Here is a 27,604-nt window from a genome sequence, read left to right as displayed (position 1 = left end):
TACTGTTTGAACTGTTATGAAAGAAGAAATAAAATAATGAGGTTGGAAACATGAATGTAAATCAAGAGTTTTTATTGACATATACCGTATATACTCGCCTATAAGTCGGTCCGCCTATAAGTCGGTTGTATTTAATAAGCTTATATATCAGTGGGACCGACCTCATATAATACCCTTCATCAATAGCTCGCCTAAAGTCGGACATAGAGTTTTGGACAATAGTTTAACTCCCAAAAATCCGACTTATAGGCGAGTATATACGGTAATTGCTGCGACTTTTCTAGCTTTAAAAATATATACACAGGGTTTTCCATGAGCTGTTTTATTGTCTTGGTCGAGACACAGTAATTTTTTTTTCGACACAGTAACGATTTAAATCTTATGCGTGCGACACAGTAAGATCTGTGATAATCAGAAAAACCTTCAATTCTTAAAGGTTGAGCACTTAATTAGGGCTTCATTTTATATAATCAATTATCTCCTAGACACTCGCCTGATTTTACGCATGATGGAATTAGAACAAAGACACTCGTCAATTAATATGTTTTCACACTTCAATGTTACGGTTAATTGGTACATTAAGTTGCATTAAAAATGGACAGTATAATTTTTAAATAGTATTTAAATGTCTTTTACGTAGAGTCACGAAAATACAGCGAAAGTTTAGTGCTTTGCGCAACATCTGCAATACAGTAAAATTTCTAAGGATGGAGAAACCTGATGTATGAAATATTTAGCATCAAAATGTAAATATGACACGTAAAAGCTATTAAAAAACTATTCATATTTAATACCCGTCGTAGGCCATAGTTCAAATGTCCATGATCTCAACTCCCTATCACATATACTTTATATAGGTATACATTAAAATATTTTTTTTTTATTTTCATGTAACATTGACGTTCATGTGTGTCTTAGATTATAACAACATAAAATTACTTGATAATAAAAGTTTGGTTTGCTTCCTTGATTGATTGATTGATTGATTGTATATTGTTTAACGTCCCTCTCAGGGCATTTGAGCAGTGAGCGATCTTTAACATGCCATGCCTGCCGCTGACACGGGGCCTCGGATCGGTTTTTAGGGTCTCATCCGAAGGACCCGCAACTTTCACTTCAAAGTGCCGAGCGCATGGCGAAGGAACAGTTGCTACCCATTTTTTTATCGACTTAGGTCAGTCGCGGCCGAGATACGAACTCACGACCTCCCGATCACGGAGCGAGCGCTCTACCGACTGAGCCACCGTGAACGGTTTGCTTCCTTGAAGATACGCAAAATAATATTCGGAAAAATGACATAAAAAAATAAATAATTAAAAATCAATAAAAATAAATCTGAAGTAAGTTTGTTAAAAAAATTACAAAAAGCTTTAGGTCCATAAAATCAATTGAGAAATTTGTGTTTAAGTATATAACAAATATGACAAATGATGTATAGATCCTATTGACAGAGTGCAAAGTGTTAATTACCATATAATAAACTATAATATAATATACTTCCTAAATTATTTTCAATCATTCAAATAAATTTTATTTCAATAAAAAAGTAATGATCGGAATTTTACATTGATGTGTAAAATTATGACTGGATCCGCTAAAGTATGGACCTTCCTTAACTTTCTTATATTTTATTAATATGTAAATTTTCTGGCATATATACTTTTTTCCCTTGGGAGTAATTATATACTACTCATATCTAAGACATTGCGTGGTGGTGATTGAACTCGTGTAAAAAGGTTTTCGTAAAGTTCCAAACCTATTCTGGTTCAGTTTCCTATTTTTTCTGTGAAAGGAAGTAGCTGCTTTATATTGATTAAATGTCTTGATCAGAGTCAATAAAGAAAGTTAAAATTTTGTATTGGTTTTACAACTGCTCTATTATTAGAATGTTAATGGGGCCTTTAAATTCCAAATCAAACATGTCTGGTCTGTGGGGAATGATGATGGCTAATGTAGAAAAAAATAGACTACGGAAAAGTACATTTTCATAGAAAGAACACAAATATTATTTAACACTTCTTTTCTGATATGATTGGGCATTTGACTGATTTTTAGTATGACAAAATTCTTCTGAAACACATAGTCAATACTATTTACTCATTCATTATAAAGTAGCCCTTTTAAAAAGTAGATTTCTTGTGAAGTCAATGTGGTCTTAAATAAAAAAAAAGAAAATAAGATATGAAAACCAGTCTTAAACGTAAGATTTTAAAACTTTTTATTTAAAAAAAAATGGAATTTTGTAAAAGGGATGATTTTAAAGTAAATAATCAAAATATTTATAATTGTATAACGTCCTTTCTTAAGAGTGCGTTATAATATTCTAAAACAGTGATAGCATTTTAATAAAGTTTTGAAGAATATTCCAATTTCTAAGCCAGGAATTGCCATGAAGAAAAATTATTTTCACATTAATTACGTACTCCCTATGAATAGGATTGGCGATCTTATAACATTTTCTTTTTACACGCTAAAAGATAATTTGACTTTTTTCAGAGCTTATTCTGGTCTGCATAACATTATTTTATTTATAACAGCATTTAAGCAAAGTGGGATTTCTCAGCTATTATACACATTTTCGGCAAAGATTTAAGTTCTTTCCAAACACCACAGACTAACTCTCAGCACTTTTTGTGAAGGTGAAATTAACACCTTTAAAGCTGTATCATTTTTTTTCTCGAAAAACAAGCGTATACCCTGGCAATATCTTCATTTCCTACATTCATCTCAACAATTCTATTTTTATTCAAGTCACGTGACAAACAGCTGATACATGCAATATAACTAGTACTGTGTATGGCCTAGTCATGTCCATTATGGATAACTATATTACATTTTTACGGGTATTCATGATCAGTAGCTTTGTTACATCTTTTTTTAAAAGAAGTAATATATATAATATGAACGGTGCTATGGGTCCTTCACATAGCCGAGTAGAAACAGTGCTGTCATGCTGCCTTCTACTATCACTAAGGTTTTAGCATTAAAAAAATCAAGGTTAAAAGAAAATTCGTACAAAGTATCTCTTACCATTTTATTTTTCCTCGGCTATCAAGTGTGGATAGTGGGAACTGCTTCGCAAATTGAATCAATCATTTATTGTTTACACGTATTTTACAATTTGATGACAGTGGCCTCAAGCAAATGAATCCAATTCGTGTCAAGTTTAAAGATTTATTTTATCAAAAGTAAAAACTTCAATATTTCAATAACAAACTTTGAAAAAAAAGACACAGGAGTCAGGTCATGAAAAAAGATAAATTTATTAGTAGTTAGTCAAAGAATACGACACAAAAATGTTCCTTTCATAAAAAAATCCTAAATGAAATTTATACAAATATTTTGTTCTAACTATCAACTTAGGCCATTTCAAAGTTATGACAAAAATTTGTTTGCACGGATAGTTATACAGACACAAATATTTCTTAATAAATTGTTTTGCTTACGATTCAAATTTTACTTTTTGTTTATTTTGTATGCGTAGTTAACACAATATTCATCGTACTCTTGGTCATACGTGTATTATGAATTCAAAATGTTGAAAAAAAAGACTGAAAATACATTTTTTCTTCTTCAGAAATAGTTATATTGCTTCAAATGAACATTTTATTGCTTATGCCCTTATTATATATGAGAGAAAATCTACCAACAGACAGACAGACAGACAGTGCGTAAAGTGTTCCGATACCTGATGGATATTCACAATCATTTTGAATATTATGAAATTCAATCCAGAGCTCCTAAAGACAATCTATGCGTAGATATGTATTTCTTTTTAAATTAAAAGACCCAGTGAACACAAGTAGGAAAATCAATAATCAATGTACTAGTATATCTGGGTAGTTTCACACACGTTAACATGTAAATGAAAAGGGATATGCAATAAAATTAAAGTTGGTGAAACCAAAAAAATGATAGATTAAAATATGTATATACAATAAGCCTCTAGATTATATAAACTCCATTATATTCAATAAATGTACATTTAGATAACAGTGTATGGATTGTCACACTTTTAAATTATTTTAATCAAAACAAAATAAGTAAATTAAGGTCATTTTTGAACTCCAAATAGTTGGTCCAGTTTTTCAGGTCCATATAATTTACTGAGGTCAACAGTTGGTTGATCAGGCCTCAGAGAATGTGCACTTGGCGGTCTCGAATACATCGCAGTTGGGGATTCAAACTTTAGCAGGTTATCGCCTTGAAATACATCCTTATGATTTATATCCATATTTTCAGGATAAATGTTCACTTCATCGGGCACCTCCTGGGCAGATCTAGAGGAGCTTTGATTCATTCTGTATAGAAAAGAAATAGGAAACAAAGTCGTCATTTGAACTTCATTCCAGGAGTGAAAGACCTGATTTAATTCAGGAGTATGTAGTGTACAGATTTCATGTTTTGGATCAATTCGTATGAAAATACTTACTTTTAGTTAATAAAGAAACTAAAAAGAAGAAAAACAACAAAAGATTTGTTTTACGTACCTGTTATTGAGTTTTGACTTTATCATAAATATAGTAACAATCATTATCACTATAGTGACAATTACAACGGCGACAATAAGCCCTATGATCCCTGACGACATTTTGTCTTCTGTATTCATTTTCTTATTTCCTGATGCCCTTGTTGATGTCAATGTTGATGATAATGGTGATGAAGTAGTGGTTATTTGCGTTGTAGATGACGTGAAACTCGGTGACATAGACGATTGCTCTTTAGTCTGTGTAGAAGTGGCTGTGGTAAATGTCGCTTTGGATGACTCAGTTCCGCTGGACAACTGTAAAGTAGTTGTAGAGATTGCTGTTGAGGTCAGAGGTACTGATGACGCAGTAGTTTGTTTTGCTGAAGATGACATCATTCCTGTAGAAGTTATGTGACCGGATGATGCAGACGACACCTGTTTTGATATGACAGGAGTAGTTGTTGTAAAAGGTGTACTGCTAGAATCGGTTGTGCTGGTTTTTCCTGACGTAGTTTGAGAGGATGTTGTCAATGCAAGAGGAACCGATGTTTGCTTTGCTGTCGACGACGTCAATCCATTTAACGTTGTTGTTTGTTTTGTTGTGCTAGACAATTTTATTGTAGTTTGGGATATCGTTTGGGTGATTGTTGTCGCTGGTGATGATGCTGTTTTATCAGTACAATCTAAGAAAGTGTAGAAAAGGCTACATTGAATTATCTTTATATGAAAAAAAAAAGATTAAAGAAAAAGATACTACGCCTTTGTGTATACTTACAATACTAAACAAAATAATTTATTATTTCAATTCTAAAAGTCTGCTAACCGTTTGTCCAATTGAATTGGTTCACGCGTGGTTTACATTTTGAGCACGACTCGGTTGATTGGTTGGTATTTTCTCGAATGCATTTACCATCGATGAAACAAAAACCATTCTACAAGACAGAAAAAAATACAATGAAGACAAAATACACTTATGTTGATATTGAAACTTACCTGTTCAAAAAGTCGTGACGATAACATATATATGCCATTGGCTTAGAATTCAAAATATTTTTATCAAAATGAAGTAAATAACATGGTAGTAACATGTAGAAAATTTCACCCATTTTTCTATTCATATACACTTCATTACATCTCGTGGAGTGTTGCTATTTTAACAATAGTCATTGACGTCTTGTCATTGATAATAAAAGTAAATGTTTCATGTTTGACCTTCCTAATTTATTATTGAGACCTTTTATCAATCAGGCCTATGTTTTCCAAATACTTCATTCTGCAGTAAAACACTTGCAAAGTGATAGGATGATTTTGAATATAATTTCCTTTTTTCGTTTTATTAAGGTACCTACTTGTAATGTGAAGTATATTTGGCTGGTATCATTGTTGACAATTTGACACTCTGACTGATACACGAAGACATTGAAGGTATTTGTGAAGGTCATTTTGTCGTTAGACATATTAAACGCAAAGTGTGTCACCCATGTGTTGTTCGTTTTATAAAGCAGGTCACAATATCCTTCATAAAGAGTTCTTTCTTCAAGTTGTGTTTCATAAAAGTTCTGTTCCATTACATTATTTGTGACTGATATCTAAAAAAAGATGGATAAGAAACAGTTATATTTCGTAAAAAAATATTGGAAAAAATATGAAACATTTTCATTTTTTCTATCAATATTTACCTCATTCCTAGTCATGAAGCAAGTTGTATTCATGTTTTCAACAAAATATTGACCGAACATTGTGACGTCATCGCAAGTGTCCTCTGAGCGGTCACAAAGACCATTCCCAAGTAAACTGGTTACTGTAGGAGGAGACGTAATATCAAACGAACAGTCACTTCCTCCAAATCCACCATTGCAGGTACAAATTCCTGTAGTATCATAATCAAAGATAACAGGTTCATTCTTAAATCATCACATGTAAATAGTAATCACGTTATTTGCGGAACAGGAAACTGTAGCTTACATTACAAGTCCAGCGCACTAAGTTTGCTGAATTAAAAAAAAATGAAATTTTCTTATATAATTATCATTATTTTAACCTCATTACACGTATCATCAACATTTGGTTAAACTTGTAATTGAGTTGACTGATTATTCTTATGTTTTAACTTATGTTTACCGTTTGAGCATTCGCCGTGATTACTACAGTTATTGGGACAAACGCTGAGTATTTCATACGTTATAGCAGGTTTCTCTTTTTGAAGAGTGCTATTGAGGGTAATGAAAGTTTGACATTCAGAAATGGCACTCTCAAGATGAAATGACGTCAAATTTGGGTTTCCAGTCAGCTAGAAAAGTTTAAATATTCAACTTTATACTGGCAATTGGATGTAGATGAATTAGGACAATTAAGTGAAATAACATGCTTATTTCATTGAATAGTAAATTTGTTGCAAAGGGGAAAAAAGAATACTCACTGAAACATCGGCGATACAGTTTTGAATAGAATCATTGGAGAAATCTGCTACATGTTCTAAACATGTTTGAAATGGAATTGATTGATTAAATTCTGAGTTACAAATCGCTATAACTTCTTCGTCCGTGTATGCAGCCTGCCTTCTTATCCTCTACAAACATGTAAATAGCAATATATTATGTTACCATAGACTAATATGCATAAATTCCTTTGTAAAAACTGATATGTGAAAACCTATTATTATAAATAGCAAATTGTAAATTAGATTAAATTGAAATACCAGCGGTGTTATGTTTTCCACGGGGTCTGGAATAAACGACGACATGTATTCTGCATGTCTTTTACTCCTACTATTACTACTGTGGAGAAGACATTGGTATTCTTTCCCACGGGTTGTTGTACCACAATCTGTGTAGCTACGGTAACTACATTCAGTCTTATTCTCGTGGTTACACGTACAAAGTTGTGTTTTGATAAGTGAAAGAGAATTCAGGCTTTGAAAATCCATGGAATCAGAGAGAAGATCGTCACCAGCTGGTACTCTAAAAAGTATGGACCCAATGAATTTATAAAACTCTGAAATGGACAGAATATATACTGACAAAAAAGAATGAGTCGTATATTACCTCCACGAAATGGAGAAGTCATCTGGCGGATTATAATAACTATAGCTGTTTGGGTTGTCTATAGTCCCGTCTCTTCTTGTTAGATCGTTCTGGATACCATCTCCTAAAACGCCACAAAGACCTGAACTTTTTCCAACATCCGCCACCGAGGGGTAGACTTGCGTTTGTAAAAACCAGTCACTATACATGTATAAGGTTGTGGTAACATAGGTCCCGGTTGGAAAAAATATCTGCCAATAAAAATACTTCATTTTATGGGATTGTGAGAACAAATAAGTTCAACTAGAAGAGTCCCCTCTTTCTCACAATAAATAAGTAAAACTACTCTGGTGTTTCTGCTAAAGAAAAGGACTCGTCCTTTCATTGGAAAATTAATTAAATCACAATACAATCTGATAATTTCATATTCCTCGTCACCCATTATTTTATCTTATGAAATATAGGCTAACATCATGTAAATTGAAAAAAAGCTAATTCATTCATTTTGTCAGAAAATGTATTTGGGAACAGTGAATTCAAGCGTATCGCGGATTATGCCGTACGAAAATGTCTCTTAATATCGGATTTAATGTGCCTCTTTTTAATGCATTTCTAAGGATATTCACAACATCGAATCTTACCTTATAAGACATATCTGTAACCTTCATAACCTTCAGTGATTTGTCAGCACAAATTGGAAAGTTGATATACCGCCTCCCGTTGCAAGCATCGAAGATGAAGACGTCTTTCCCAGATCTAGCAGCCAAGGCACATATACAGCGTGCATTAGGCCAAAAACACTTGTGATGTCTGACCTGTACCTAAAAGAGACAAGACAATTATTCCAATAGCAAAACAGCAGGGTATTACTGGAGAGAAAATAATCGAATACTCTCTCAAAATATGTAGATTCCTCAGTCGGAACGCTCGTTCGTGTTCGGAAGGCCATAAGTTCGAATCTCGGCTGCGACTGACGTAGGTCGATGAAAAAATAGGTAGCAACTACTCTTTGCCACTTTGAAGTAAAAGACGCGGGTCATTCGATTGAAACCTTAAACATGGTGATGTGCTACGTTTGACGTCGGAATGATAAAGATCCCTTACTACTCAATGACCTTGTGTTGAGTGCTGAGTAAAGGTATCAATCTCATCACCGATATATGGTGACGTCCTATATGAGTGACACATTTTCGAATAAGACGTAAAACAACAAACAATCAATCAATAAAATTGTGTTTATCTTACCTCCTGATCATGTATTTTATTCTGATATAATACACTCGTTATTCCCGTCTTGCATCCTTCGTGCTGGCATTCATAATAACTAGAAAACACAATTTGAAATTTATTATCTATCTAGCGTAAAGACCGGAATAACTCACAATAGTTATATAATATTTTCTCATACAATTCTCAAATAATTTACCAATATTTCCACCATCAGTATTGATTGATATAGTAAGTTCTTTTATGTATTTTGATTATACATATCTTTGGTCTTGATTCAGATTATATTATAATATAATTCCAATATTCATTTTAGCTATTGATTTCCTGTGTTTTGATTGGACGAGAACACGTTCCAGAAAATTTTTACACATCGATAAATTCTTTCAATCAGAACTACTTTCTTGATGACACTACTAGGTTATCGTATAAACAATAAAAGCAGTTATTTCTGGGTCTGTTCTGGCTAAATAATGAATACAAGAAACTTTAAATTTAATTAGGGCTTAAACAGAACTGGCAACATACTAGACTGCCTAACTGATGGACGCCGTGAAAATGTTTATGTCACTGTCCGATCACGAGTGTGAATTTTAAAAATCGCTGTCTCAACGTTCATACGTAGAAAATAAGCTCGGTCTGTATCGTTTTGACAGGGAAAAGAAACGTACCTCAAACTCTTGCCCTATTAGCATCTCATTCATATTAACTTTCTATATTGTTCCTCAATATTTGAATAAACAAGTGCAAATTGAAGGCGTCGTCGGTCTGCAAGTTTCGCTTTGAGAGTTGTTGTTTATGTCAACATGGCCATGGTCACAGACGAACTATTCTGTAGTAAACTCGTAATTACGATATTTGTTGACTTAAACAACATTCCATTAGTTGTTATAAGTTTATTTATCGATTGTTTTGACAATTTAAGTTGAACTATATCGAAATTCATCTCGATTACGTTCCTTTACGGTAAAATGTATTCCTACGCCGTCCAGAAATAACGGATTGTATGGAGGCCTCAAAAGGAAATAATTTAAATATTTTTAAAAATTCGATATTGGAATTATAAGAATTAAACGTTCTTTTTGAAAAATTTATCGATGTGTAAACTCTTGACATTTTACTCACAAACTTAACATAAAAGTGCTTCGCACTTTTATTTAGTTTGTGAGTAAAATGTCAAGAGTTTACACATCGATAAATTTTTCAAAAAGAACGTTTAATCCTATAATAAATTACATTTGTATAATATCATTGAAATGAATATTTCCTCTTTTTAAAAAAAAATCTTCTTATTGAAAACAGTAAAAGGTTCTATAAAAAGAGGAAGTCTATATTTGCACAACTCATTTTCTTAAAATTGTCATAATAATAATTATAAATCATTTGATAATCATCTCAAGTACTTTATTTTACGGAAACATTTAATTATATATTCTAAAATTTTATTTTAAAATTTGTAGTCTTTAGATTTATGAGTAATGAATTAAACTAACATCAAATTAAAGGAAAGAATCCAAGGTCGATAAAACATAACTTGAGTATGCATAATTAATCTTTTATTTTTAAGCGGTTAGCTATCTAACCGCTTTATGGCATGGGCTCCAAAAAACCGGAAACTTCCATAAGGCGCTACCTATCGACAACGCTTTATCGCACGTAACCTTATCCTTCTGCAACCAAAACCGGAAACTTCCACAAGGCGCTACCTATCGACAACAGCAACTTCAGCAAAGCGCTTCCTATGATTTGTATACTGTTGGCGTAATACGCCCCCTGGTGAAAGATTGACAATATGCTGTGTACGAAGAGTGGCTATTATAACAATTATATCGAATTCTTATTAGTATTTACCAAAGCATTGACAATACTTAGAACACTAACTTCAAAGAACTGAGAATTTCGTCCTAATTACATGTACATCGTGCGATCGCGATTTATAGCAACTGTTAGTTTATTTTTGAAAGTTGAACGATACGGTTAATTATACAGCAGGTTGAAGGTTATTACAGACTGCAAAAACATCAGCAAATCTCTAGATCGAGTTTGATTTTCCTTGCCAAAGTATTAAGAAACAACATTTACATGTATTAAGTCAAGTCATACCTGAAAAACGTTTTTATAAAAACACCGAATACATCTGCAAGTTTTACACTTTTTGTAACGTTTTTATGGAAACAATAGGATTGCCTCCACTATGAAACGTTTGTTTTCTTCTCTGTCTAATAAACAGTTTTAAAAGCTCAGCTCCCAGGGGTAAATACTCTGCTCCGTCTTTAATAATTTATTACATGTACAAACGATCATAAGGGATCACTTACTTTTAGTTTTGAAAAAAATAATGGGGCACTTAAAGTAGTAAAATTAATTTTTAAAAAAATGGATAAATATATATTAATTTTAATCGGCATTGTGACCCTCTTCTAAAAAATCAACCGATATTATTATTCACAGAAGAATGAGGTATGAAAAATTTCGACAATTAGAAAAAAATTAAAATTTATACTTAATGTTTATTTATAAGTTTTGAAAATTTGATTAATTCCTAGGGAACGTATTATTAGCTGAGAAAATACTTTTTAAATTTGAATTTGTCCAATTCGTCGATCATTATTTTGAGCGTTTGAGAAGAACTAAATTAAGATACAGGTGTTTAGAGGCACATGGATAGAAAAGAAATCAGTGTATATTGTTTAACCGACATATTGAAGAAGGTGACACTGATAACTTCTTAAGTTACACTAACTTTAAGTGTAGATTTGAATTTTTAAATACTAGTATTTTTTTTATTAGACAACTTTCCTTTTCACATGTTTTATTTGAGAGCAATATTGCATGAAGAGTATATGGCAAATACACATTATATGTCCTTATCTAGACATATTGTGCAAGACTTCCTTTAAATGATTTTAAATGATTCTCATATACCATTTACTTTATTCGAACATTTACTTGTTTGAAAAGTCAATAAAGTACATTTCATAAAGCTTGATAATCTTGTTTACTCGCCAGTCTTCCCGTACAAGTAGTAGTTCATAATATTACAAAACGGAAGTATTCAGTATCTGTATAAAAATACAGAATGATCGATTTAAGAAGAAAAGCTGACTCCTGAAAGTTCAAGAGGTTGGATTCGTTGCCTAGAAGAAGTAAGCATCCCTCGTTGACAGGTTACACCCGCAGTGAGCCTACACATCTGGAGCTCTCTGATATCAATACATTTACAAAGTCTCTGCTCAGTCATCCTTTTTTCTCTGACTAGCCAGCTGTAGATCTACACTACTCCAAATTCATTATTCTAAAGAATTTAATTTGTCATTTTTTTTAGTTGTTTGCTATATTAGGCTTTACAATTACCTAACTTCAATAGAGCATGAAAGACAATTAAATTTTTAACATCAACATAATTGTTTTCATCCAGAGAACGATAGGATGCCACCAAGAGAGAACTTTTAAAAATGCACTTCCTGTCTTTCAAACTGAAGAAATCTCATGTTTAAATTTTGAAACATGCATTTTAATCTAATTAAAATTTATTTAAATGTTCCAAATCCGCTACTGCTTCTCAAACATCTAACATCCCATTCGGGGTCACATCAGAGCGACCTTTCGATTATGAATACATGTACCAGTAAGCACAAAAACTTTGGTCATGTAGATTCAAGCCTCGGTAAACAATTCTCAAATTAATTCCACGGCTTCATTATTGAATATTGATGCTGTCTTACGTTGAATTAAAGTAATTCTGGAATCAATTTCATGTATAGTCTGTAGTCTGGCATCTGCACGTGAATAATGCAAACGAAAGAGCACAAACTATACAAGATACCCACACGTCATACATAACACAGCTTATGCAATGCATATTTTGTTTACTACAACTCCTTGTTTTGGTTTGGTGAAAACAAGAAACCCATCTGATCTATAAGCCAAGATTTCGGAGGAACCGTTTTCTTTGGCTAATCGAAGATTCACTCTTACATGACCCCAAATATGATGTTGTTAGATGTTTGAGAAGCAGTAGCGGATTCGGCACATTTAATTTTAATTAGACTGCATCCATCTGTGACATCAGTTTGGAATGCTATTGGTTTTACTATTAAATAAAGTATTACAAAAACAGAACGCCTGTTATTTTTTCTCTGATAACAATGGACAAAGATATGCATACTTAAATATCATCATTCCATGCACTTTTTTCGGTACGTATTAGATGAAAGCATGCTAACCGCTTTTCAGAACTTTCAGTACTTTGATTCTTTTATTGGAGCTAGATGCCATATAATATATTTTGACTTGTACTGTAAAGAAATATTGTATATTTGTTTTATACTATATGGTGAAAAACTGTTCCTAAATGACATGTTTTTTCTTATACATAGTGTACTAATTGAGAAAAACTACAAAACATTTTGCATTGTTAGTTATACCTTTTTTCATATGATCTTGGAATCTCGCTTCGTTTAAGATAAATGTAAGAATTTTCAGTATATATATATAAGACAGATTTTATCATATAATTTCTCCTGTTCTAATAATACTCACTATCTGTCAAATGTTCTCATATGAGGGTCAGCATGTGAGTAACAATACGTGCCCTTCCACTCTGTATGGTCGTCAACGATATTGATCTTAAACAACATGATAAAAATAAAATAAATTTCAAAAGAAGATAAACATGTTGCAGAAAAAAGAATATGTACCCTAGTTGATAATCGCAGTTTGCATTATTATAAGCAAAATAAATTGAAATTTGCACTCTCGGAGAATAAAAAAAAATAAGTTAGAATAATTCAGAAAACATACATAATTCTATAAGATTATTAAAAGGTAGACACATTGCAAATATGACAACTTACTGGGACGTCAGGGAGCATCACGCCTTCGTATACTGTTGCTGCCTTCTCGCCTCCACCTAATGTTTTCAGCCGAAGTAACACACTATTATCAATTTCATAACCAAGGCTGTCTTTATTATGTTCCCCAAACGAAGTTGGGGAACATATTGTTTTTACTCTGTTTCTTATTATTATTATTTTTCTTCTTCTTCTTCCTGGAACTTTTTTGTCCGGGAATGATCTTGTAAACTGTTCGTCCGATGTAGGTAAAACCTTTTTAGGGTTAGTATACATGTTATGTAGATTTGCGGAATCAAGGTCATTTTGCGCGCACGTGCTTGCAAGAGCGTGCACGTGCGACACGTGAAATGACCAATATAATAGATATAGCCACAAATTTTCTTTTTTTAGATGAAATGCTTTGAAACTCATAATGTGAGGATATATTAGTAGTATAGACATGACAACATGGTGAAAATAGCAAGATCTCACGCGCATGCACGTGCACTTCGCTCTGATTGGCTGCAACTAAAGTCTCAATATCTTTCTTGTTTTTTGACGAAATCCTTTGAAATTTTGAACATAGCCATGCATTAGGATATCCTACAACAAGAAATAAAGCAATTATCATGAAAACACGTGCATGCACGTGCGCTGCAATCTGATTGGCTGAAACTTTAAACAGCTATAACTCCCTTGATTTTCAACCAAACAGGATGGGATTTGGAATATAGATAGATGTAATAGACTTCTACAAGTAGTTATGGTCACCATGCACATGCATACACGTGCGTGTACATGTGCTGCAATCTGATTGGCTGAAACTGTAAATAGCTATAACTCCCTTTGTTTTCACCCAAACGGGGTGGAATTTAGAACATAGATAGATGTAATGGACTTCTACAAGAAGGCACGGTCAACATGCTCATGTATGCACGTGCGTGCACGTGAAATGAATAAAATCAAACATACACTTGAATGAGCGTATTTTTAAAATAATTTTGGATTAAATACTTTAATATTCAGTGTATTAAAAATATAGATTGTGTAGACAAGATGATATGGTCATGACGCAAATGCACACACATGGGCACGCGTGCAATGCTAAAGTTTAAATGACTTTTATACACTTCTTTGTAAATATTGTTAAAATTTCAGATGCATAGAGTTTGTCTTATTTAATGAAACTTACAGGGAATATGACACAAAAAGGGAGTTGGGGAGCGTTTGGGGAACATCTGTAACGGTCCCCGTTACAATTAGCACTAGTTTTGTATTGTCATTGTGTATTCTTTGTACCACTGGCTGCGGTCGTTGTATTTGTGTCTTTCACTATATTTGAAACTCGGAATTTTTATTTCACATATTTTTGAACTGCCAGCAATTGTACAGTCTGCAATTATGTCTGCTGGGAAATCCAGGGAGATTGATAAGTTTCCAGTATCTTCTATGTTAAATGCCGGCAAGTCTAACGTGTGTGTCGCATAAGGTATTGTCGGTCGAATTCTTAGCGTCGTTTCTCCCTTTCTCGACATATTAAGAACCGGTGTTAATATCTAAACAAAAAAATACTGGCATAAGCGATGGAAATTTGTAGTTTATTTTACGTTTGAGTATAGTTACAACAGGAAGGAAATGGAGATACGGTATTCAGTATCAAAGTCCATAAAACAATACAAAATAGGAGCAGAGCAAAAACGGACCTGACCTCCGAAACATCAGAGGTGGAATCAGGTGCCATGGAGGAGTGAGCATCCCCTGCTGACCGGTCACACCAGCCCTGTGTTCCTTGTCATGAACGGGAAATAACGGGATAAAAAACGTTGTCAATTCAGTGTATAATGATGGACTAACAATTAGTATGAAAAACTTCAGTCAGCATTTGACTCAATGATAAATTGTATTGGCTGACATGGTTATTGTACGAGGGTCATTCAATCAGTAATGCAACTTACATAATAAATGTTGAGGGATTTAATTTTTATTTTTTCACTATTTAAGAGGACCTAAAGACAGAAAATCCCATGTATTTTTCTATTGTCTTCGAATAGAAATTCACTTTTAAAGTGAGCATGGTCACTACACTGAATGAAAATCTGTTTATAAATGATCTCTGCCACGAAAAAAAAAATAACAGAGTATGTGAAAACTGTGCTTTTTATACAAATCGCCGAAGAACTCATATTTAAGACATGATTTTATATGTAGAAAAGCCATATCTTTAATGCTGTATACTTTTCAGATTGATACTATAACTCAGAGATAAAAAAAGGGAGTTAAAACATTGCAATCAATCTGACCGATTGAAATTTGGAGGGACACCAGCAAATATCGATGTTAGGTGCCACATGATATCTGAAAATGCTTAATTTACATGGAAAGACATTGTTAAGATACTAAACATTAAATCATCACAACATTTTGAAGAATTTTGACAAACAAAAAAAACCAAACAGTATATCTATCAGAAAGGTGCTCTATTTTCTTACAAATGCCTTAGAGAAAATATGCAGTAAATGTGGCAACGGTCTATTTAAAAAGGAAGTTTTTTTTCAAATTCAAGATTTGATAAATTTTCTTGATAAAAGACAAAACATAGGTGCACTTTTTATATCCGAAAAACAAGGTTATTAACAAAATATGTGAAATCCAAGAAAAGGTGTCATTTTATTGTGATAAAGAGGAGGAAGTGCTCCAAACACGTTTTATTAGTTTTCGTGTATTCAGAGAGATCCTTTAGAATATGTACATATATCCAAAGGAAGGACTAACATTATTAACTTTTATGGTCCAATTGCACCAAGTTGCATTTTGCAGATTTCTTGCAAGGGTAGTCCAAATTTCGGTTACCTGGGTATTTTTCCTGTGCCTGACATCAAAGAAGCATATAAGCTTAGAGAAATAAATAAGATTTTGAAGAAAATAAAGTGAACATAACTTTTACATTGATCATATTAGAATGATATAAGACATTGTGAGATCTTTTTAGTCCCAAACCACAAGAAATCAATCAAAGGAAGATTGTACAATGCCAGATTTGTCATGGAAAATGATATCCATCAGTGCCTTTAAGGCATCCCTTAAGATGAGTATGCTGAGGTTTTCTGTGCATGGATACAAACACATAATACATGTGTAAAGGGTAACAGGGAATGCCTTGAAGGATTGGAACTATTAAGAATATGTATTATGTATTTTTTTCATATTTTTAGATGACATGTTGCATTATTTATTGAACGACCCTCGACTATAAATTTACGAAATGATGACTTAAAACGAGACTATTGATATTCTTGTTTCATCAACTTGTTTGTCAATAATTTACCTCGTTTTAGAAATTGTTCATACGTTGAGCATGCTTTTGCGTATCGAATCAACTGAGATATATATACTCCGTATGCAGGTGATGAATGTATATTGCTGCATAAGTAGGGGAAGTTGACGATAGAAAAAGTTTATCATAAAAAATATAACGTTTTCACGTTTACCATATAGCTTGGTTGTTAGATTAGCATTAACGTCTTTTTTCAAGTAAAATATTTAAGTATTCAGATTTGTCAGACTCTGTGAAATCTTTTATTTAAAGCTAACAAGGATATATCGTATCGACGTAGGAATGGAAATGACTAATGTTAATTGACAATACCTCGTGGATATAACTTATGTCGAGTTGAAGGCCACAATAAGTGGTTTTTTTCCTTTCACGTGTAGGATTTTGCACAAATTCTGCTTCATATGAATATTAAAATAAGTCTTCTAATAACGGAGCGCAATTGGTACCCATGGGAATTTTTTTTATTTTTGAAATACTGGTCTCCAAAAAACCACATAGATGTTGTCAATCAGAAACTCAAGCTTATCTTTGGTGTCAACTTCAGAGTACTTATGTGTGCAATCAGAATAATGATTTTTTTTTTCAATTCTGTTAGACAGTTTTATTTATTGTTTACCTGAATTCCTGCGAAGAACAGGGCACTGGATGTACTGTTACAGGGAGAATCTACCACTGATCTTTTGGCACCAACTACACAATGAATCTGCATTTTCAATTCAAAAAAGATATATCACTCTAAACGCATGTATGAACAAAAAATTACAACAAAAAAGAAAGAAAATGCGGTTATCTGCCTACCGAGCATCCGATCTTTTCCCCAGCTTTATACAGATCTTCTGTTGTGAGTACAGCGTCACCTAGTGTTGAGGTGTCCACAGTCTGGTTTTCTATAATCCTAGTGTTATCTACGTACCAATCGATGTGATAATACAGAGTGTTATCCGAAAGTGGAGTGAACTGACAGTGGAGCTCCACTATGGGATTCCATTGAGTGCCGATAGGTTTGGTGATTTTAGTGTAGGAAACCCCTTGGTATACAACTTGGAGATTCGATGGGGTGTCTGTTACACCTGAATGTTCGAAACACATGACATAAATACTTGTAACAGGAATTATTTTATGAGAAAAACCTCAACTTTGTAAGATTGATATTTATTACTTACAACTGTCCGTTTTCTCTGTAAAAGAAATAAAAACAAGGTGACAAACTTTTCAATTCTTTGAGAGCGAAAGAAGGAGCAACAACCAGACAGAGCGACAGGAAGAGGAAAAACACAAGAGAGAGAGAGAGAGAGAGAGAGAGAGAGAGAGAGAGAGAGAGAGAGAGAGAGATGGTTTTTACTTACCGAAGCAGTATGCCGAATTGCATGAATCCAAAGACTTTAGTTTGTAAACAAAATAATTGCTACACTTCTTCACCCTGATGTTGATACTCTTCTGGCATGTTGATGAGAATCCTACACCACAAATTTCGACATCTATCTCGTTTCCAACTGTGCTAGGTAGAACTCCTTAAAACACAAAGGATAAAAATATTAATATTAATATGTCTTTTATCAATTCAAGTGTTGAATTGTATGCATTGAAATATACCTTACGAGGTTTTGGTAAACTTGCAAAATTTATTATCTAATATGGGCAGTATCATATCAAACTAAAAAAAAGATGCTATGTTATCCGAAAAAGAAATCAATTGAAAGTGAACATATTCAATTAGGTATATTCACATCATTGAACACAAAATTACTTGCTCAACTTCATCCAATATTTTAAGAGGGTCTACTTGCCTACCCTAACAAAAATATACTACAGTTAACTATTATTTACCATATTAAATCAAAGTGTCGAAGTTATCTCTATAGTAAATCAAACTTTTCAAAGTTTTCACTATAGTGTCAAAGTTATCACTATAATAAAAATTAAAGTTTCCAAAGTGGTCACCATTGTAAATCAAGTTTTCATAGTTTTCACTATAGTAAATCAAAGTATTAAAGTGTTTACTATGGTAAATCAAAGTGTCAGTGTTCACTATACATGTAGTAAATTTAGGTGATAAAGTCTTCACTATAGTTATCCAAAGTATTCGTAGTGTCAAAGTGTTCACTTTACTTAACTACAGTAATTAAACTAAAGTTAAGTATAATATTTTCTTGTTAGGGTATATAAAATTTCATTTATAAAATCACGTGGATTTGTTGCTGACTTTTATTTTTATATATGATTTTAATACTTTTAAATAACTTTGATGTCTCGGGTTTAAACAATTATTATTTTCTATTCAGTGTAAGATATTTCTATCCTTGTCTTCCCAGAATGTGGTTGTTAAAAGGCAAGCGTAGACAAAAAAGAATATTCAACCTACAAACAATATGAGTATTTTCTAAAGAAAAAAAAACAATGCATGCAATAATCCTTATTCAAGAAATTCCATTAATCATTTTCTGAAGCAATCTATTTATAGAATTCCCAAAGATATCTCACGCCCGAGATTTAAAGCACACTAAAGAAGCTCTATATCTTTTAAGTTATAAATTATAAAACAGTGTACATTTAAAAGTATACTTTTCTATACAAAGATTCTCAATGAACGGAAATTAGAGGAACCATTCCAAATTAACATATCCGATTTGAAAGTACAATAATGACATTTTAAATAGAAAACTAGCTGGCATTTTACATGGGGTTTGAAAAAAAAGGTTTCACGGCATTGATTCTCTTAACGTCATCAAAGCGTACATCTGCGGTTTCTTTGTTCATTTTACATTATGACTTCATATATAAGTAGTTAAAAATATGGAAATCCTTGACATATCTGCACATGAACAATATGAAAATGTTTAGATGTTCATAGGGTTAAATAGAAAGTGAGTCCCACGGAATAAAAGCAAAATCTGTTAATCATACCTTTCATCCAGTAGGGATAAAGAGTACCACAAGCCGTAAGTCCAGGTGGTGATGTTGGCATCAGATACGAGGGGGCGCTGTACCATCCCTCTGTTAGATAGTAATCACAAAGAGGCACGGAATCCATGGTAAATGCTGGACCTCTCTTCAGAAGGTCGCCCAGCTCTTGATGATTTGAAGTAAGACATGGATCTCCAGAAACTGACAAAAGTTAGGGGGAAATAAGTAATGAATGAAGAATACTGAAAGGGTGTAAAGTATAGGATACAGCTAAAGAAAGTAGGTTTCCTTGAATTTCTAAATCTTTTAAGACTATCTTATGCAGGCATTTGCAGAAAGTAAAATTTTAGCCTTTTGATAAATGTGAGTAATATATACGACTTTTTAAAAGTAAAAAACACAAATCTTATGTATTTTTTTCTTTAAATTTTCTGAATACAATCTATTTCATAGCATTACATATGTATAGTCAGAAATTGGAGAACATATCACCAGCGTATGAAGTTCATATCGCCAGTTTAACAAGATATGCAGGAATGAGCTTTTCATAAGAAAATTTCTTTAAACACTGACACCTAAGAAAATAGAATATACGAAACGCTTAAAATGTTAATGAAACACTATGACCAAAAACGAAAATTAAGATCTACCAAATAGTATTTGCAATTATTTTTGACATATTAAAATAAGTAACAGTCTTTACCCTAGAAAGCCTATTTGAACAATAGTCTGTAGAAGAGAAAACTAGAACAGTTAAAGATTAGAGATGAGATCGTGTGTCGTTAACCGTTAAAGAGTAAGCAACAAATGTCTTCCGCTACTCCTTCCAGAAAAATCCGTCGACAAATCATGGTGTAAATAAAAGCTTAACTATTTGCATGAAAAACGTCACTCAGCATTCGATGTAACCTTACAATGCATTTGCAGACAAAAAAATTGTATTGACAGCAGATATTCCACGGTTTTTTTGTTTAAAAATAAACGCAGGTTCTTAAAAAATTTTAAGTACATATTGCCCTTCAAAAGAAATTTACCAATAAATTTTATCAATCAGAAAACAATACAGAACATTGTTTTAAATGAAGAAGATTTTACATAATCAAAAGTAATGAAAACTAAATCTGTTTTTAGAGTATGTTTTTATTTTTACAAACATTTTAAATTACTTATTATTTGCTTAAAGTCTTAAGTGAAGTTTCGTAAATTGAAATATATGAAATAAATAACTCGCACCCCAAAATATGGATCCAATTATTGATATTAGGTAGAACACGTTGATTTTTACAGAAGCCATGGAACAATATTTTTTCTTCAAGCTTAATACATATTTTTTGTCAGATTTTAATTATTTAATCCAACAAGTAGTTCTACCTAATGCATATTTCTTTAAGTCATCCTTTCCTAAATGGAAATATGTATAAAATAATATGGGTAATATACAATGAATGTTGCACCATGTATTTTTAGGACTGATTGAAATACTTTTAACTCATCCCTTCCCTTTAAATAAAATCGAGTTTAAAATTCAATATGGTCTATGACGTGCAAGACTGGAAGCAAATCAGTCGAGTCCCGGAAGTTTAATTAGCTGTTTCTATCTTAAACATTGCTTTTAAACCTAACAGCAACTGTTTACAATTGTTTATTATGTTTCATTTGAGGGCGATATGATAAATGAAAATTGATTGGTTACATGAATTTGATAGATAAAGCAAGTTTTTAATTTCATTTCATGTAAAAAAAAAGTAATAATAACAGAACTATGTATTTGAGAAGCATTACATTTCGGGACCCGTTCTGTTAATATTATATTAAATTTTCCCCTTGACAATCTTTTAGTAAATATTCTAAGCTGATATATTAGTACGTGGTTCCATTTTAAGCTAAAAAAACCTAGTTGGTTTGCCAACTATGAATTTCTATTTTTAGAAATCGAATGATTTATTGAATATTTTTCACAGAAGACTGCACATTTTAAGACAAACGAGATTAAAAGTCCCCTGATGGTAGAGAGGGGGATTCCAGTGGAATTTCCAATGTTTCTCAAATGTATATATCAGTTTATTTCCATTTTGAAAAAAACCAGTACGACCTTGAATCACAGAATTATGTATGCTTACATGGTGAAAATCAATAGTTAAATTAAACATTGCTTTATTACTATCCTTTAAATTCACAATTGTTAGATGAAAAAACAAATAGATGCATGCATGATTAATTTTTATTTTTCTTTGCAACATAAAATGTTTTTATTTTCAGATCTATGCAATTAGTTTATTTCTATTTGTTTTTATTTTTATAAAATAAGGGAATATTCTATATTCGCTGCACTGATAAAAGGATAAATAAGAGAATTTTTCTTTGCACAGATATTAATAGATGATGACAAAAATCCAAATTGATTACACATGGGCGATGCAATGGTTTACTTATAAGGACTTCATATTGCACGTGTTTTAGAAATGTGAATAATCGATTGCATGAAAATAAAGTATTTTTGTTTTATTTTATAATTTCTTCTATCTTTAATAAAAATCCTCGTACCTAAGCAGCTAGCAGCGCACTAGACTCCTTATTAGTTGAAAAAAAATAAAAATATGACTTTATATGCTTCTTACCTATATATTTTAAACCATAGTGAATTCTGTTTCGCTTTCTTGAAATTCATTTAAAATCTTTTCGTCTCGACGAAAAAAAAAAATAAATAAAAAATCTCTATAATTTTTCAGTAATGGCCATGAATATTTATTATTTATTCTTTTGCATAAAGAAGATTAAAAGGAAAATTAATAGCATTTAGAAAAGGAAACAAGATAGATCAAACTATCATACAATATAACTTTTTGATAATGCACAAAATAAAAGCTGTGTTTGTATTTTCTGAGCAATTAACATAATTTTAAAGAGATAACTTTTTTTCAGGACGTAGGACCTATTTGTACTGTCTGATATTAAAACATTTGGCATCAATTCAAAGGATTTAAAATAACCGAGCTGTGCAAATTAAAATGCCAGCCAAGGGGAATCCCGGCGGTCTGTTTAAATTCCCATTATTGCGTATTGACTAATCACGTCGAAGTAGATCAAACATAAATATTCATTCATTTCTTGTGCCTCATGTGGTATTTGCAATAATTGAACTTCCTAGTCTTGGTCAGGCAAACCTTATTCTAGACTCTGTGAATACATAAGTGTTGAAGAAAGTTACCAATAAAAGGTAGTAGAATTAATCTTTTTTCTAAATTTCAATATTAATAACATTGATGTTTGTCTTAAACTATATATTTTTAATGCATCGACATAATTCTTAAATCTGTTTTGCTTTGTACATGTAACTAATAATACTAATTGATTTTTTATATTAATTATATTGGTACCTAATTGTGATAATTAATATGCAAAATTGAATTAAAAATGACACAATTGAAATGATATTATCTTTCTTTTCTTTTCAAAATATCATAGAAATAAAAATGATTTTTCTTTCTTTTTCCAGATACAGTGCACACTGCCTTTCCTGAAATGGATCCGTTCTGGGCAGTTTTCCATCTTTTCTACCTTATTCTCGGTTTTCATTTAGGAGGTTGTCCTATGGTTGAATATTTATATTCGTATTAACGTACTGTTGTTTTTCCCCCTAATTGATGATTTTTTTTTTATTGAAACAATATTTTAAAATATTTCAGGTGCTGTATATTACTGCAATGTTGCAGGTATGATAATTACACATATAATTGTATAAATATTTTTCTGAAACATTGATTTTAAAACTATTCATAAAGTTAACCTTTTTGTTTTGGTTTAACTTTAGATCCATGTGCGCAAGCAAATGCATCTTCGTTCTTTGAACCTTATGCAAGATTTGAAAATTGCCAATATGATTCAAAACACGCACCATGTGACCGTTACATAACGCCCCAGTGGTACAGAGTGAATGACGTCATGTTGACACAATGTCCAGAGCTTCTCAGTTGCGGCGCTGTGTATCCTCTTTGGCTAAAAGGCAGGTTACATGCATTTCATTAATTATCTTAAACACGTACTTGGACATATTTATTGTGAATTAATGACATTAAGCACAATATCAAGAAATTATTTTGTTTTGAAGTAAATTCCATTATTTTTTTATGAAGAGAATTTCAAATTACATTTATTCTATTTCCCTTCAGGATCTTTGCCGACAACTAGTGACGGTATTGTTGAAAGAAAAGTTTGCAAGGTCGGATTTTCATCTTGTTGTTCAAAAGAGTATGATGTTAAGATCAAACACTGTGGATCCTTCCATGCTTATTGTCTGGGGGCTCTCGATTCCTGTTCTGAACGATATTGTTTTGGTGAGTTTCTTTTTAAATTAAAACTTGAAAATTGCTGATGATGTACTTTTAAAAGAGAAATAATCCCATGAACAAATCAAAGAAAACATACACAGTGTAAATATGAAATATATAAACGGTATGTTAACATGCTTAAAAGTCAATTGAAATATGTATTATAAATAATTATAAATTAACTTCAATTAATGTTGATTTTTTTATAAATAAGGAAAACAAGGTTTATGTGAATATCCAACTGCAAGTACAACGTCAACAAAAACAACATCAAAACCAACTACGGTCAGCCCACCTATGACTTGCTCTGAGGGTACGTTGATAAAATAAACTTAAACTTAGTCTCATAAGACTTACAAAATGTATGTTTCCTTAAACAGAAAAAACACGAATGATATGTCTAACATTCGTTTTTCTAGATCCTTGCATAGAAAGCAATCTCAAAGCATTTCCAGAGAATGAATATCGCTCCAAGAATTGTGAATACAAACAAGGACAGGGGTACTGTGATGACCACCTGACAGCTGGGTGGTATAAATCTAGTTCTCTCATGCTAAATCAGTGTCCAAAGCTGTTGAGCTGTGGGTCCATATACCCTGTATGGATGAATGGTGAGTATAAATTAAATACTCCGATTGGTTATATTGTTTGTTTGATTACATCTCCTTTACACAAATAAAACAATATTTTGAGAGCTCTGGTGATTGTTTAAAACTCTGAGTGTTGACTTATGAAGAATTAAGCTTTACGTTGTAAACAGGAAGTCATCCTGCCACAGGAGATGGTGTTGTAACAAGACAGGCCTGTCAAAGAGGGTTCCACAGCTGTTGTTCTAAGTCGTATGACATCAAAGTAAAGAACTGTGGCAAATACACCGCCTACTGTCTACACGGAGTGGATACTTGTCCCTCACGGTATTGCTTCGGTATGCGAAATATAGATTATGTTTTGTGTTGTTATATCACTTCCATCATACATGTAGGTACAGGTTAAAGATATAACAATAACATTCCTTTACCGCCATTTTTATTGTTTACATTGTTATAATTTTAGGTGATCAACCGTGTGAAACTGATGAAGTCGATAAAGGAAAATCAGATGCAGATGGTAAAACAATTCTTGAGAAATAATGATTTGAACATGTTCAATGTATTCTTGGTTTTCTTTTTTGACCAAAGAATTTAATTAAGCTTTCATTAATTTTCAGATGATGACGGCCATAAGCATGTCAATCTGGAGATCATTCTCGGCGTAATACTTTGTGTTGATTTTGATTCTGGTCGTGATGCTGATAATAATGAAAAAGAGATTTGTTAAAGGGTTTGTTATCTTTTTTGCAAATTTGCATTGGGCATATCTTTTTACTATCACATCGGTGTATTAATGAAATGATTAAAAAGTATTTCTAATATAATCCTTTCATTAATAAGATACTAGTATGCTTGATTTCTTCTGACCATATATAATGAAATTGTGCATTTTTTCACTGCATTATTTTCATTTTTCATTTAATAATCCCCATGTTTTCTTTTCCGTTCTCTAATTACATTTTGAATTATTACAACAAAGAAACTTAGCACGTGAAATAAAAAAAAATAACCATCTCATTTAATACCGATGTACCTTTCTTTTCTACAGGAATAGTAAAACAGGCTCGACTGTCAACATCCGGGTGACAGAAAAAAGTACACAAAGGATAAACAATCTTTCTTACTCGACACAGGATCTGAAGTGGGGGGATCCACCACCATATAAGCCCTGATGTCCTTCTATTAAAATACGAAACCAGATACGGTAAAACTGTCTAATCCGACGCATGAATTATCCGACACACTGTGAATTCAAACGTTAAATTTCTTTCCCATTTTACCGATTTCCATGTTTTAAATACTGTGCAACCCGACAGCCAGGCTTGTCAATTCTGACACAAATTTTTTCATCTACTGCATGTTAATAATTTGATTAAATTTATTTTGACATTAAATGTTGTAAAATACATGTTTATAAAAATTAACATTTTTGGGATTTCAATTTCAAATTTTTATGTTTATATTGAATAATTTTGTAATAATTTTCTTAAGATAAATTCATTAATGCGAATAATTTGTTTTCTTAAGAACCATTTTCGTAGAAGATGAATCATACAAACCTTACATATTTTCATACGATGAAGCAAAAGAAAGAAAATAGTCTTATGTATAGAAATATTAAGAATAAAAAAAAAGTTTAACACAACTATGCTATAGGATGTCCTAGAGCAACATAAGATATCAACTGTAAAGATTAATGCCTAATTAACATATAATTGACACATGTAAGTTGTCCAATTAATTGTACCCCCATTATCCGAGCGAAAACAGCATTTCACACGGGTTTAATAATTAGAGCATGGACATATTATAAGTGCAGATATCAGAGATGTTCAACCGTATACCTGTACCTATTTGCTATAACATCTATTCTCTTTTTCCTTTAGGTGAAAGTAATAAAAAAGTTTTTGCGGGTGTCAACTTTTAAAAGGTCGATATTACTAATAATTTAAAATGTGTTTCTAAACACACAAAATACAGATGAAAATTTCATATCGTATTTAATACATTTTAAGATGATGTAAAATTACAAATTAGACCCATAGTGCACAATAGGCTCCCACAACTTTTCAAAAAAAGAAAAGGTAATAGATACACTCTTTGAAAAAATCAGAATTTATGGTGAAGCAGACATCGTTAAGCTTTTTGTGGTGAATCTGTACAACTGTACACTTCTGTACAACTGTTTAATTCGACTTAATATTAAATATACACATGTTAGTATAAGATTTGACAATGAAACATGGGTATATATACAATACTATGTATCTCGTTTTTGACAGATTCTTTTTCGTTCTTATTTTTTTACATTAATGAACTCAATAATAGACTTTTATTGCAACACAGTGAGGTAATATAAGTATAACACAGGGAGTAGCTATCATTAAAACTGCATCACCTGCATACGGAAATATTAATATCTCAGTTGATTCGATACGCAAGAGCTTTCTTCGTATGAACAATTTCTTAAACGTAGGTAAATTATTGACAAGGAATTTGATGAAGCAAGAATCTCGTTCAAAGTCATCATTTTATTTTCTATAGGTTGATAATAATGACATTTCAGCAAATACAAGTTATCATTGAGTCAAATATGTTTACTGACGTTTTCCATACTAATTGTTAGTCCATTATTTATACACCGAATTGGCCACGGTATTTTTCGTTTTTTCTAGATCAGGACAATCTTCACACGGCGGGTTTGACCGGTCAAATAGGAGATAGCTCACTCCTCCATATATGATCCCACCTCTGATGTTTCGGAGGTTTTTGCTCTGCTTATTTTATATTGTTTTATGGACTATTGAGATTGAATACTATTCGTTATCTCCATATCTATCATTTAAGCTATATGTGTAAGTGCTATTTAGACAAAATTGGGTGCACATGTTTTAA

At 32.1% G+C, this 27,604-nt stretch overlaps 2 protein-coding genes across 3 annotated transcripts; one reads left to right on the top strand and one right to left on the bottom strand.

Moving 5' to 3' along the window:
- Positions 1-3,241: 3,241 nt before the first annotated feature.
- Positions 3,242-21,256, bottom strand: LOC134262411 (von Willebrand factor D and EGF domain-containing protein-like). The gene is made up of 20 exons (XM_062744799.1): positions 21,025-21,256; positions 19,792-19,992; positions 18,234-18,398; positions 18,051-18,065; positions 17,686-17,957; positions 17,504-17,590; positions 14,825-15,109; positions 13,575-13,691; positions 13,261-13,346; positions 8,737-8,815; positions 8,133-8,312; positions 7,513-7,742; positions 7,167-7,428; positions 6,888-7,037; positions 6,590-6,758; positions 6,148-6,338; positions 5,818-6,057; positions 5,292-5,400; positions 4,491-5,151; positions 3,242-4,301 (listed from the first exon to the last, which is right to left on the bottom strand). The coding sequence occupies exons 1-20, from the start codon at positions 21,083-21,085 to the stop codon at positions 4,055-4,057; spliced, it is 3,807 nt and encodes a 1,268-aa protein (XP_062600783.1). The 5' UTR covers positions 21,086-21,256; the 3' UTR covers positions 3,242-4,054.
- Positions 19,860-26,086, top strand: LOC134262412 (uromodulin-like). 2 transcript variants are annotated; one of them, XM_062744801.1, is made up of 11 exons: positions 19,860-19,970; positions 23,288-23,374; positions 23,478-23,504; positions 23,603-23,794; positions 23,961-24,125; positions 24,334-24,432; positions 24,539-24,730; positions 24,880-25,044; positions 25,173-25,226; positions 25,327-25,439; positions 25,758-26,086. In XM_062744801.1, the coding sequence occupies exons 2-10, from the start codon at positions 23,314-23,316 to the stop codon at positions 25,434-25,436; spliced, it is 1,065 nt and encodes a 354-aa protein (XP_062600785.1). In that variant the 5' UTR covers positions 19,860-19,970; positions 23,288-23,313; the 3' UTR covers positions 25,437-25,439; positions 25,758-26,086. The 2 variants fall into 2 exon arrangements, with proteins under 2 accessions (XP_062600785.1, XP_062600784.1); XM_062744800.1 differs by lacking the exon at positions 19,860-19,970 and adding an exon at positions 22,906-23,008.
- Positions 26,087-27,604: the final 1,518 nt, after the last annotated feature.

The sequence above is a fragment of the Saccostrea cucullata genome, unplaced genomic scaffold (genome assembly GCF_032062105.1).
Source record: "Saccostrea cucullata isolate Sc308-1 unplaced genomic scaffold, CSIRO_AGI_Scuc_v1 ctg1491, whole genome shotgun sequence".
Taxonomy (NCBI): Eukaryota; Metazoa; Mollusca; class Bivalvia; order Ostreida; family Ostreidae; genus Saccostrea; species Saccostrea cuccullata.
This window is presented reverse-complemented; position numbering and strand designations above follow the sequence as displayed.

Excerpts from the sequence above, each read along its gene's own strand:
- LOC134262411 (XM_062744799.1), bottom strand. The coding sequence starts at position 21,085 with ATGGCTTCTGTAAAAATCAACGTGTTCTACCTAATATCAATAATTGGA. Across the intron at positions 18,399-19,791 it reads TTATCCCTACTGGATGAAAG|GAGTTCTACCTAGCACAGTT; the intron begins GTATGATTAACA and ends TTGTGTTTTAAG. Across the intron at positions 8,313-8,736 it reads ATAAAATACATGATCAGGAG|GTACAGGTCAGACATCACAA; the intron begins GTAAGATAAACA and ends TGTCTCTTTTAG.
- LOC134262412 (XM_062744801.1), top strand. The coding sequence starts at position 23,314 with ATGGATCCGTTCTGGGCAGTTTTCCATCTTTTCTACCTTATTCTCGGT. Across the intron at positions 23,375-23,477 it reads TCTCGGTTTTCATTTAGGAG|GTGCTGTATATTACTGCAAT; the intron begins GTTGTCCTATGG and ends AAAATATTTCAG. Across the intron at positions 23,505-23,602 it reads ATATTACTGCAATGTTGCAG|ATCCATGTGCGCAAGCAAAT; the intron begins GTATGATAATTA and ends GTTTAACTTTAG.